Genomic DNA, 13813 nt, shown 5'->3' with positions numbered 1-13813 from the left:
GCCAATAAGTGAAGGGAGGGGGCTTGGTGAGCCTATCCATTCCAGAAAGCCTTGTATATTTGTGCTTTTTGGCGTGGCCTGTAGCGCCACCTATGGGTAATGGTGGGCCATTTGTGGTGTGGTAGTTACTCTTGGTCTATACTATCAATGTTTCAGGATTTTTATAACTTTTTACCATTGCATACAAAATCGGAAATGCAATACCAACAAGATCCACATGGGCTTTTGTTAAAGTGTTTCTCGGCCTACACTATCAATGTTTCAGGATTTGAGACCTTTTTACCATTGCATACAAAATCGGAAATGCAATACCATCAAGAGCCACATGGGCCTTTGCTAAAGACCAAGGAATGAGTGGGGGCTTGGTCAGCCCACACTCTCCTGAAATGTTGCGTGTGCGTCTTGGCCGCGCGTGTGTCAAGGGAAGGCTGAGTGTGTGTGAGATTTTGGAGCACGCGCGGGGAGGAGCAAGGGAGACATTCATTGGAAATTTGCCTAGAAATTAGCCAAGCAAGCATGTTTCAAATATTCACCAAAAATCGACCTTTCATCTTACAGTCAACTTTTTCACAGATTTGTGTTATGAACATTCTCAAGAGTTTTCATATGAACTTGTGATTGAATCAGAGTATCAGTTTTTGAATGGCTGATGTGTAAAGCATAATTTTAGCGTTAGCGATAAGTTCAATTTGCTTTATATCAATCATTTTTTGAGATATGAATTTGCCTTTGCACATGGTAACATGTTGTAGTGTCTTCCTCCGATCTACCAAGTTTAGTGTTGATATCTCAAAGATTTGCTGAGACATGACTTCACATCCTGTTTTGCGGCTTTTCTGATGAATTTGATTGGCTGTACCGGACAGACGGTTATGAGGATCAAAATTCCTTTGATAACTTTTGTGAGGCTTGGTCTGAAGATCATCTCTGGTGATTTTGAAGAAGATATGACAAAAATTGTAGGAGGAGTAGGCTTTCAAAGGTTTTTGATAAAACCGGAAATGGCGGGAAATCTATATAACCGGAAATTAACGCCATGGTGTGCGTTGAACTTGGCTTGATCCAGGGAATCCAATGGTACCTCATTTTTGAAAATGAGTCATACGGTTCAAAAGTTGCGTGTGTAAACACAAGTCCAACTTTGACCCATTGGTGGCGCTAGAGTGGTCTAATGGGAGACATGAAACTTGGTGTAGGTATAGAAGAAACTGTCCTTAATGAGTGTGCCAAATTTCACAAAAAGTTGTCGATGGGGTCTAGGGGCTGCCATTGACTCCCATGGTACAAGAATTACAAATAATAAAACCACCAATAACAATAGGTTTCCTCCTTACGGAGGAATCCTAAATATAACTGCAAGCAGTAATGGCGGATTCCTCCAAACACTGCAAACCATTGAACAATGTTTATTCTTGACAAATTGTAACTGTATAGAAGAATGTATGCTGCAGAATTACCAATGGCATACCAAATCTGAAATGCAATACCATCAAGATCCACAAGGGCCTTTATTTCAAGCCAGTAAGTGAAGGAAGGGGGCTTGGTGAGCTTATCCATTCCAGAAAGCCTTGTATCTTTATGCATTAAGGCGTGGCCTGTAGCGCCACCTATGGGTAATGGTGGGCCATTTGTGGTGTGGTAGTTACTCTTGGCCTATACTATTAATGTTTCAGGATTTTAAAAACTTTTTACCACTGCATATAAAATCGAAAATGCAATACCAACAGGATCCACATGGGCTTTGGGTAAAGTGTGGTAGTTACTCTTGGCCTGTACTGTCAATGTGTCAGGATTTGGAGACCTTTTTACTATTGCATACAAAGTAGGAAATGCAATGACACCAAGGTCCTCAAGGGCCTATGCTGATATTCAAGGAATGAGTTGGGGCTTGGTCAGCCCGCACAGTCCTGATATGTTGCGTGTATGTCTTGCCGCGCGTGTCAAGGGAAGAATGAGTGTGTGAGAATTTGGAGCATGCGCGGGGAGGAGCAGGGGACACATTTCATTGTAAATTTCCCTAGAAATTAGCCAAGCATGCATGTTTCAAAGATTCACCAAAAATCGACCTTTCATCTTAGAGTCAACTTTTTCTCAGATTTGTGTACTAAACATTCTCAAGAGTCTTCATATGAACTTGTTTGACTGGCTTACATGTAAAGCATTGCGAACCATTGAAAAATGTATATTCTTGACAAATTGTAACTGTATAGAAAAATCAATGCTGCAGAATTTCCAATGGGATACCAAATCTGAAATGCAATAACATCAAGATCCACAAGGGCCTTTATTTCAAGCCAAGAAGTGAAGTGCTTTAATCTTCACAAGAAGTGAAGTGCTTTGTGCTTTAAGGCGTGGCCTGTAGCGACACCTATTGGTAATGGTGGGCCATTTGTGGTGTGGTAGTTACTCTTGGCCTATACTATCAATGTTTCAGGATGTTTTTAACTTTTTACCATTGCATACAAAATCGGAAAAATATACCAACAATATCCACATGGGCTTTTGTTAAAGTGTTGTTGTTACTGTTGGCCTTTACTATCAATGTTTCAGGATTTGGAGAACTTTTTACCATGGCAAACAAAATCTGAAATGCAATACCATCAAGATCCACAAGGCCTTTGCAAAAGACCAAGGAATGAGTGGGGGCTTGGTAAGCCCACACTCTCCTGAAATGTTGCGTGTGCGTCTTGCCAAGCCCGCGCGTGTGTCAAGGGAAGACCTATGGGTAATAGTGGGCCATTTGTGGTGTGGTAGTTACTCTTGGTCTATACTATCAATGTTTCAGGATTTTTATAACTTTTTACCATTGTATACAAAATCGGAAAAGCAATACCAACAAGATCCACATGGGCTTTTTGTTAAACTGTTTCTTTGCCTATACTATCTATGTTTCAGGATTTTGAGACCTTTTTACCATTGCATACAAAATCGGAAATGCAATACCATCAAGATCCACATGGGCCTTTTTTCAAGCCAATACGTGAAGGGAGGGGGCTTGGTGAACCTATCCATTCCAGAAAGCCTTGTATCTTTGTGCTTTTGGGCGTGGCCTATAGCGCCACCTATGGGTAATGGTGGGCCATTTGAGGTGTGGTATTTACTCTTGGTCTATACTATCAATGTTTCAGGATTTGAGACCTTTTTACCATTGCATACAAAATCGGAAATGCAATACCATCAAGAGCCACATGGGCCTTTGCTAAAGACCAAGGAATGAGTGGGGGCTTGGTCAGCCCACACTCTCCTGAAATGTTGCGTGTGCGTCTTGGCCGCGCGTGTGTCAAGGGAAGGCTGAGTGTGTGTGAGATTTTGGAGCACGCGCGGGGAGGAGCAGGGGAGACATTCATTGGAAATTTGCCTAGAAATTAGCCAAGCAAGCATGTTTCAAATATTCACCAAAAATCGACCTTTCATCTTACAGTCAACTTTTTCACAGATTTGTGTTATGAACATTCTCAAGAGTCTTCATATGAACTTGTGATTGAATCAGAGTATCAGTTTTTGACTGGCTGATGTGCAAAGCATTATTTTAGCGTTAGCGATAAGTTCAATTTGATTTATATCAATCATTTTTAGAGATATGAATTTGCCTTTGCACATGGTAATATGTTGTAGTGTCTTCCTCCGATTTACCAAGTTTAGTGTTGATATCTCAAAGATTTGCTGAGACATGACTTCACATCCTGTTTGGCGGCTTTTCTGATGAATTTGATTGGCTGTACCGGACAGACGGTTATGAGGATCAAAATTCCTTTGATAACTTTTGTGAGGCTTGGTTTGAAGATCATCTCTGGTGATTTTGAAGAATATATGACAAAAATTGTAGGAGGAGTAGGCTTTCAAAGGTTTTTGATAAAACCGGAAATGGCGGGAAATCTATATAACCGGAAATTAACGCCATGGTGTGCGTTGAACTCGGCTTGATCCAGGGAATCCAATGGTACCTCATTTTTGAAAATTAGTCATACGGTTCAAAAGTTGCGTGTGTAAACACAAGTCCAACTTTGACCCATTGGTGGCGCTAGAGTGGTCTAATGGGAGACATGAAACTTGGTGTAGGTATAGAAGAAACTGTCCTTAATGAGTGTGCCAAATTTCACAAAAAGTTGTCGATGGGGTCTAGGGGCTGCCATTGACTCCCATGGTACAAGAATTACAAATAATAAAACCACCAATAACAATAGGTTTCCTCCTTACGGAGGAATCCTAATAAGAAGAAGAATACGTAGAAACCCTTAAGGTGGCTTCGATCCATAAAAGGTTGTTTTCTTCCCAACTACTACCGGTTGCCAAACAATCCAGAATAGTGATACTCGGCCTCCAATAATTTATCATCTTATCAAGAGTGTGAAGAAGACTCTGGCCCTCCCGCGAGATGTTTTTGATGTTATCACTTCTGTTCCCAGCAGGGTTTATGTGGTGGTTCTCTCTTCAGGCTACAGCTTTGATTCCCTCACACTTGAGAAGAAGATGTTGACAGACAACTGCATATGAACAACATACTTGGTTGATAACTTGAAAAGTATATTTGGATTTAATCTATCTGTTCTTCCTTCTCATTCAGGTCTTAATGGAAAGCCAGTTTGTATGGTGAATGATGACTGGTATATGGCAACGTCCTTATTTCCTCATCCGCTTATTAAGAGTCAAGTATTTAGGACAACTACAGGGGCGCCATTTACCCTGCCTTTTGGACACTGTTCATATGGAGGTAAAAGTGCAAAACACAGGGCAGGTGAGTTCATGAATGTGCTGCAGTATGTGTATGTAACACATAAATAATCATTTTCATGAAATGTACTCAAATATGTAACAGTATCTGTGGAACATGAATTTTTGGTTCAACAGTTTAGAATACACAGGATGGTAATGACCACTTGATCCCCAAACTTTATTTTGCTTTGCAGCACTGTTATCAGAGGCCTGGAAAGAGGAGCTTAAAGAACTGGCGGCCAAAGTCAATATTTCTTCCCAAATAAAGGATGTTAAGAAGGAGGCATGATTCAACATTCCTTTTTGCATTTGTCATGTTGTACACTAGACATGGAACATTATTTTCTTTGACAAATCATGTTTCGTAATGAATTATGGTTCTGTTCACAATTCACCTGCAGAAACCAGGGGAGGCACTTGTTCGCAGAAAGACACAGTATTCTGCTCAGACAGGAAGAATCATTCCTCAATCTTCCCTAGTTTATCAGCGGCGCCCTCATCCTCACCCGCTGGGTTACACCTCATCCCTCTATGACCAGGAACTAATGGTAAATTATTCTATCTCAACAGTTCATTTAAATAAATCATTTTATCAGTCTTTACTTTTTTGTCATATTTTTGGCGCTTTTATGCAGAATAGTGTATTTTCTTAATCACCATGGATTGGTATCAACATTGTTCTGGATTAATGGGCAAAGTCCCTTTGTTAGCAAATAAATAATTTTTTATGTCATACCAATTTTCCTCAGAAATATACAGTACCAGTCAAAAGTGTGTCCAAACTTTTGACTCATACTGTATATACAATTACAGGGTTTATTTAAAAGGAACAGGTTTCCCCGAAGATTGACATTTCTGTGTGGAAGGAGTCAACCCTCTATATAGGCTGTCCACATACTTGTTTGTAGTCTTTTCATCCTTTCTTGAAATGCCAACCAGTTGTCAGGCAGTCTCAAACACTGGTTGCTCTCGACAGGTGTTGGAGTTGCTGTGTCTTTTCATCCTTTCTTGAAATGCCAACCAGTTGTCAGGCAGTCTCAAACACTGGTTGCTCTCAACAGGTGTTGGAGTTGCTGTGTCAGATCCTGCAGACAGACTCCTTGTCTCTGGTACAGCAGTGGCTTCTCCTGGCGGGGCAGAGGGGTAAGACACATTGTTAACCTCATCCTGCATGAGCTAACCGGACTGCCACATGTACTCAACCCATCTAAAATGTTTAGCAGAAGTTTGAATATGAAGCTGATGTAGACGATCAGGCTTACTGTTATGTCAATGTGTCAGTATATTCATGACTACAACATACTACTCTATGTTGCTCTAACAGTTCTGTTAATCTCTAGAAAAGGACATGGCGATGCAATTGATTCAACAGGCCATGGAGGACAGTGATCTCTCCAGCCATCAGCAGAGGTTGTATCAGGGTCCACTCCAGGCTCCTCGAACATCTATGACAGCTCAAATTCAGGGTCCACCTCAGGCTTTTCTTCCTCGAACATCTGTGACTGCTCAGATTCCTTCCCGGGGCCAGTTGCAAAGAAAGCAAAGACTCACTGGGTTGGATTAAAATTTCATCTTGGATTAAAATTTGAATCTTGTGAATTGTATTAGATGCAAATAAAAATATTTTATTTACATCCATAGTTCCCTCAAGACTCAGCCTCCCTCCATGGAGGATAAACCAGGTAAAATAAAAATTTAGAAATCAGACAACTCTGTAAAACTTACGATGTTGCAAAATACCACACCTGCCATTCTCAAAATTATTATGCTGCCTTCAAAGTCTGATTGAACTAAATACGACATTTGCCATTGTTTAAGAAAACAATGACTTGGCTCTGTGTGTTTTCTCTGACTTTAATGATGGTCCACATACAACATTGACATTTTGTTAATGCCACACAGACTTTTTAACATAGAGCCGTAGACAGTGGCATTAAAGGGTAACATCAGTATTATGGGTTTTATTCTCATGTGCTTTTAGCTTTGATTAGATTGTAGTCATTTTGTGTCATTCTCTGTGTGGCCACATAAAACCCATAGAGATCAGAGACGGTAACAGTATTCACCTTAATCAATGGTCTCATCATTTTGGTCTCATAAGAGTAGGAACTACATTTACCGTAACAATCAAACAATGTGACTTAACATTGTTATGTTTTCCATTAAGAAATGTTTTATTTCATCCAATCTGTTTACAGTTAAACATAGATAATACTGTACATATGTGCACTTGTACAGTGATAATTGATGCGCTTATCTTCTCTGCATAGAGAACATTGGAGAAGCAGAGGTCCTTGAAATCCACCGGGACAACCCATGTCCTCCCTGTGATGAAGAGGATGGGGAAGATTAGGCCTCTTTCTGATAGTAATTCCTCCATTTGGATCATGTTTTGTTCTACCTATAGGCAAGAGGACTGCTCACATACCTTCTTCAGTTATGCTTCATTTATGTTATTGTTCTGTAATGCTTTTCTTTTTTGACCAATGCATTTAGGAGGGTCATTTTTAAAGAGGAGGAAATTATTTAAAATACATTTTCATGGACTTGTTTCTTAAAAGGATATCAAGACAGTAGGTCTGCTTGAAAACATGATCTAGCTGCATAATAAATGATTATTGGTTTTCTCTGTACATTGTGTTTACTTTGTTTTGTATTACAGATTTTCAGTCCTGCTCACCATTATTGGCAGCCCTTCATGTTTTGCATAACTGAGTGAATGTCTTCAGAAATGAATGGAAATGTACCAAATTTATATCAGCAGTATCTTTTAATTGGAGGTCCAAAGTAATTTAACAAAGACAATTGTTATTTCAACATAGATATTGTAATTCCAAAGGAAAAATCTGAAAACCAGCATGTGCACTAATATTGGCACCCCTCCTTAATATTTGGTTGCACACCCTTTGGCAGCGATGACAGCCTCCAAACATTTCTTATATCCATCTATAAGCTTCTTGCACTTCTCGGGTGGTATTTTCTCCCACACTTCCTTTGCAATATGCTCAAGTCCTTGAACATTTGCAGGGTTCCTTTCTCCAATGGTAGATTTCAACTCCCCGCAAAGATTTTCAATTGAATTGAGATCAGGACTCATTGCTGACCATTTTAAAACGGTCCATTTTTTCCCAGTCAACCATTCCTGCATGCTTTTGGAGGTGTGCTTTTGGGTCTTTATCTTGCTGGAGGACCCATGAATCTTCGCCTCAAACCAAGTTTCCTTACACTGGGCAAGACACTTCTCTCTAGAATTGCTTGATAATCTTCTGATTTCATGATGCCTGTGATACAGTCAAGGCCTACAGTACCAGATGCAGCAAAGCAGCCCCACAGCATTATGGATCCTCCACCATGCTTGATTGTTTGTATGGTGTTCTTCATCCAGGTTCTCTTTCGCAAAAATCAATCGTTCTTTTTTATGTATTTTCTTCAGTAGACATTCCACAATATGTACATAAACTTCATGGGTGCCAATAATGGTGAGCAGGACTGTATTTTCTGTGTAAAATTCACCAACCTTTTAATAATATGGTACAGTTTAATCATCTTAATTAAAGCAAGGATGTGTAATCATTTATTTTTTATACTGGTTGAAGATCTCTTAACATCCTGATAGCAATCAATAGTTTAGGTCTAAATGTGAAAATATGTATACAGTATACATCTTCAGTGGAAGGGACAGAACAAAAACATTATCGACCAATCATTGTATTCGGCCTGGATTTAATGATAGGATATCCTTCCTGTCTGTATATCTACATTTGCAAATCTTGTTTGCGCCACTTGTTCGCACTAACATTAGCTCGGGTTCCTTGTTGCTGTGCAGAGTGAACGTGACAATGGAGGGCAAACCGCAGCAACCTTGTGTTCCTCCTGAAACATAAGTAAAAGCATAGACTGAACGAGTGACTGTATTAGAAACATCAACAAATAAAAACATCTGGATCAACAGCGGTTTAAAAACTGAATCAAAATAGGTGTTGCTTTTCCATGCTGGAGGCAACTGTGAATCGAAGGATCTGAAAACCGACGGTTTGATTTTTTTTTAAATCTATTTTGTAGTGCTGTCAAACAATAAAAAATATTTTATCACGATTAACCGCATTAATGTCAGTTATCTCGCGATTTATCGCACATTTTTATCTATTCTAAATGTCCATTGATTTCTTGATTTTCCATTATTTTTTCTCATTTTGATGCTCTTATCAACATGGAAAAATTGATCGGATTGCTTAGTGCAAATGTTAGTTTTTTTTTCATTGAAAAAACATTGAAATCGCCTGGCTTTGACGAGAGGGCAGAGAATTTGGATCAGATGTGTGTTTGGCCATCAAGTGGTATTTCAGACTGGACGTGCTGCGATGATAGCTCAGTTCACAACGACAAAACACAAAGATGATCATTTTGGTCTTGTTAATGGAACCATTTGGCAACTTTTAAAAGTAAAGGTTCCATTCATAATTGTGTTGGCATCCATTTCGGCGTCTCGCGGTCGCCATTCACTCAAAACGTAACGTTATCCAACGTAGCCTACTCTTAAACCGACTCGCAAACCCAAACAAGTGTGCGCGGCGTGCCTGTTGTTTTGTTTCCGGTCTTTCTAGATCCGGTGTGGTGTTGTAGTTTTTCTAACGTCAGTAGTTGCTGCAACCATAGATATGTCTATGGCTGCAACAGCATGTGAAAAATACTACAAAGTTTGCTTGGCCAAAAATAACTTTAATCGCTCAATATTTTTTGGGGTTAAAATTGATTTGCATTAGCGTTATTTAAAAGTGTGGCACGATTACCAAAAATTATAAATTTAGTTTTACCTAAGTTCAATGTTAGTTTATTTGCATGAAACCAGCTCTTCATCTTTTTAAATTCATTTTCCACTGTATCCAAGCGTTGTTCCAGATTTTCCCCAAAACAGATTACATTAGTATCAGCAAATAAAATGGTTTTCAGTGTTTTTGACACCTCTCCCATACATTATTTATGTCCCTGCGGGACCCCACAGGTAATTTTCTTTAACTTTGAATTATGGTTTTGCAATTCAACATATTATTGACGATTATATAAGTAGCTATTTAACCAAGAAAGTGCAGTTCCCCTAATTCCATATTTTTGTGTAATTTCATAATCAAGAAATTGTGGTCTATTGTATCAAATGCCTTCTTAAGATACAAGAATATCCCCACTGCCTATTTTTTTGTTCAATTGCTGTTATTTCTTTCACAAATTGAATAAGTGCATGGAAAGTTGTCCTATTAGCCCTGAAACATTTGCTGATCACACAGTATATTGTGTTTAGCAATGAAGTTTTCGAGCCTTGTAGAGAATTTTTTTTCTAGTATTTTTGAGACAAAACTCTGACGCAATGGCAGGACATGCTTTAAAAGCTAGCTCACTAACTGCTAGCCTCTCTGGATTACACATACTAGCTTTAATGTTCATAATAGATGTTTCTAGTTTTGTATGACAATGATATCATCAGACAATATATGCCTACTGTTACTCCTCTCGAGCTAAATCAAAGGCTAAGTTGTTCTTGGGTTTCAACTGACATTTATTCTCCAACAATGCCGTCAGAACTAAGAAAGTAAAAACATAAACTTCAATTACCTTTCTTAACAGTGTTTTACACAAAATAAACGAAATGTACATACACAACTAATACATAAAGTGCACATTCAAAACGTACGAAAATACGCTTAATTGGCTAATTACACGTTCACATACAGATAAGCAATTAACACGACAAACGCATACCTCATTGGCCTCTCTTACTCGAGAAGAATAAACTTGGACAACTTCTTATTCATAATAAACTTATTTGACTTTATATGTACAGTATGTCGGCTTATTTACTTATGAACTGTCTCATAGGCTACATGCCACCAGCACAGCACCTCATGTGTCTCCTTTAGTGTAGTGCACCGACAAACCCATCCTGACAGCAACAATCAACAATACAAAAAACAAAGAAAAATAGGTTCCCACTTTTGTTCATGGTTCTATCTAAATGACAAGAAATTAACCAACATTCACCAACAGAAAATATATTCTTCATTCATTCATAACCCATGCTGAACATTTAACTATTTATTAATTATTCTCTTAGCAAACAGATCTAAACATGAGTTGCCTCTCTGACGGCAGCTACACTCCCACCAAATCACTTGTGATTTCCAACATGAACTTATGAAACATACCAATCTGCTTCCAGCAATGTTACAGTCTTGTGGATTGGTCTTACTAGATGAACTGGTTTACTCAGTCTCTTCCCATGGTCATCTAATGTTGAGTCGCTGATTAGCAGCTGCACTTTTTGTGATTTTAGCCAGCTTCCAATCGTTTCTGGGTGTTGTATCGTCTTGCATGATCACTATGTCATTGACTTTTGCATTTCTTTTTGTCTTGTGCCACTTTTGTCTTTGTTGTAGGCTCAACAAATATTCTTTCTTCCATCTTTGCCAAAAATTCATTAGCTAGGTACTGCACTTTACTCTTACAAAATCTCCTGGTGGAGGCAGTATTATTGACGACTTCATTGTCAAGAGAAGGTTGGGCGTAAGTGGCTGAGGTCCAGCAGGATCATTTAGTAGGTGTTTCGTCATAGGTCGGCTATTTACGATGGCCATCACTTTCTACAGGTATGTTCTTATGGATGAGCCGTCAAGTGTTCGTGATGACTGATCCAGGATGGATGTTAACACACTTCTGATTGTTCGGATTTGCCTTTCCCAGGCTCCACCCATATGGCTGGCAGAGGGAGGATTCATGACAAACTCGCAGTCTAGTTGTTTCAGGCATTCTTGATCCATTTCTTTTTCTGCTTCCAAGAACTCGCGTCTTGCTCCACCAAAATTGGTGCCTTGGTCTGAGCGCAGTTGACAAACGTTTCCGCGTAGAGCAATAAAAGCCCGAAGTGAGTTGAGGAATGCGTCAGTTGATAAATCATCAAGTAACTCTATATGTACTGCACGAGAGCAAAAGCATGTAAACAACAGTCCATACCGTTTTAGTTTTTTTAGTCACGATCTGAATCTCTGCCAGTGGCGATTTCTTAAACTAATTAATGGTCAAATATTTACTAATGTGTTAGCATTTTAAATGCGTTAGAACACGTTCATGTCGAAGACGAGTTCATTCAGAATCAGCTACATATTAGCAGGTCGACTGACTGATTTCCTTCTCATACGTTCCCGTAGCGCCACAGTGCATTTCCCTATTGAAGGTCAGCTTCTATGGACTTCAATGGGGCTGCTTTGAACAGTTTTTTCAGTGCTTCGAAACTATACGGTCATTGGATAAATGCTGCGATTATGTCCCGCCCATGGACGCTCAGGTGGGGGTGAATGGAGGAGTGGGCTGGCCTGGATGCAGGGCTTGTGCGTGATGATTGGAGGGTCTGTTAAGAGACATCTCCTTTTGAATGACAATAATTTTGTACTATAAAAAGTCACCGAAGCTATTTAAGCTCAGTCCCATCGCGGATTCTGCAAGTGTAGTCGAAAGAGCTGCTGCAACCTATCTCTTGGTATTTGCTTGGCGAAGTTGCTAGCGAGTTTTCATCATACATTTCATACAATTATACACCACATGCCTTGTTTCAGTTGAACCTAATTCCCACATTTTTGTCGAGTTTATTATTGTTTTGTTGATCGTTCCTTCATTCATTCATTCATTCATGAATTCCTTCATTCATACATAGGCCTACTATACATACAGTAGGCTCGGCTAGTGTCGTAAGGGCCAGTGAACTAGAAAAACAATGTAAAATATATATGATTTATGAAAATGAACTTCCCCTATTTGAAAGACCAGCAGCCGTCTGTGCGTAATAAATTATTCTCGTTGCGCTTATTGTGAACTTTGATCGCTATTTTCCAACAGAGAGGTATGCCCTTCTGAATGATGAAAGGTGGATGCAAAATCCCTTCGAATTTAAGAGTCCTCAGGCTTAACTTGAGTTGACACTTAGTCCTACAGAAGAAACCGAGTTGTTACAGCCCAGCTGCGATCGCACTGACGCTATGGATCTGTGACCTTATCATTCTGTATAAGCATTTCGTCAGAATATCCTGTCCTCAGTAGGGCCACTATTTCTAATTATATGCCTATTCCTTTCACTACCACGTACATGTGCGAATTGGGATTTTTTGTGCTCACAAAAATGAAGACAAGCACAGAAACTGACTGAATGATGCGCCTGATATTTGTGTTGCGCTCTCCTCCTGCACCACGGACTGAAATGCACTACAAAAACGCAGACAGGCCCAGCTATCCCATTAGCAATGTTGAAAAGGATACAACATGTTTTGTATAATTTGTAATCTTTTTGTAATTATTTCATATTTTGTTCCAATATTGCTGGTTCAATTGAATGTTGAAAATAAGAATACATGGGCTATATGTTTTTTTATAGCTGTATGTCCAATTAGGCACTTATTGAATACCTTCTTTAAACATTGCTGGTTCAATTGTTCAGAGAGAAGTGATCACTCAGTCTGAGATAGCTTATTAACAATTGAAGTAGGCGTACAAGTTCTGAAATAACAATAAAATAACAGTAAAATATCCTAATTATTGTGCAATAATGGGCAAATACACCTTTATTTTGTGATTTACGAATAATCTCTATTGGCTTGGGTTGCGAAGGCTTGTGACTTTTAAAATATGGGTCCCCAGAAAAAAAGTTTATGAAACACTGCTCTAATCTACCTCCTACCCTGAGGATGCCCTTGTGGTCCAGGAAGGGATTGAGTCGATACAATCTGTTTGCTTTGTCTTTGGTAGTTAACTCCTTTTCGGGACTGAAGTTCTTTGATTTCTTTGGAAAAGACTAATCTTTGTACAATGGCAATGATTGTAAACTCAGCTTCTTGCCTTTCTTCGAGACTTGTAACTTCGTTAGTTCTCTTTATTGAGCCTTTAAACTCTTTAACAAATCTGATAAGTCTCGCAATAGCTTTAATTAGTCTTGTCCAACTGGAGAATTTCAGGAAACCTTTTGCCAAAGAATCCACTGTTGTTAAGGTGTGGTGTACAATGTACTTTGCGTACTGTGAAGTTCTCCCACCTTAATCTCTCCACTGGGAAGTTGATCTTGCCA

General features: G+C 39.2%; 1 protein-coding gene across 2 annotated transcripts in view; it reads left to right on the top strand.

Moving 5' to 3' along the window:
- Positions 1-7736, top strand: part of tbata (thymus, brain and testes associated) — a 33379-nt gene extending 25643 nt beyond the window's left edge. For both annotated transcript variants that reach the window (XM_084669273.1, XM_084669272.1), the window contains 7 exons: positions 4565-4735; positions 4908-4996; positions 5115-5261; positions 5775-5856; positions 6054-6267; positions 6355-6395; positions 6984-7736. In XM_084669273.1, coding sequence (XP_084525399.1) covers positions 4565-4735; positions 4908-4996; positions 5115-5261; positions 5775-5856; positions 6054-6267; positions 6355-6395; positions 6984-7066 — 827 coding nt within the window. In that variant the 3' untranslated portion in view covers positions 7067-7736. The remainder of the gene's footprint in view (positions 1-4564; positions 4736-4907; positions 4997-5114; positions 5262-5774; positions 5857-6053; positions 6268-6354; positions 6396-6983) is intronic.
- Positions 7737-13813: the final 6077 nt, after the last annotated feature.

Source organism: Hypomesus nipponensis, chromosome 13, assembly GCF_054491055.1.
Source record: "Hypomesus nipponensis isolate SF chromosome 13, ASM5449105v1, whole genome shotgun sequence".
NCBI lineage: Eukaryota > Metazoa > Chordata > Actinopteri > Osmeriformes > Osmeridae > Hypomesus > Hypomesus nipponensis.
Note: the sequence above shows the minus strand (reverse complement) of the source record. Positions and strands in the feature narration are given on the sequence as shown.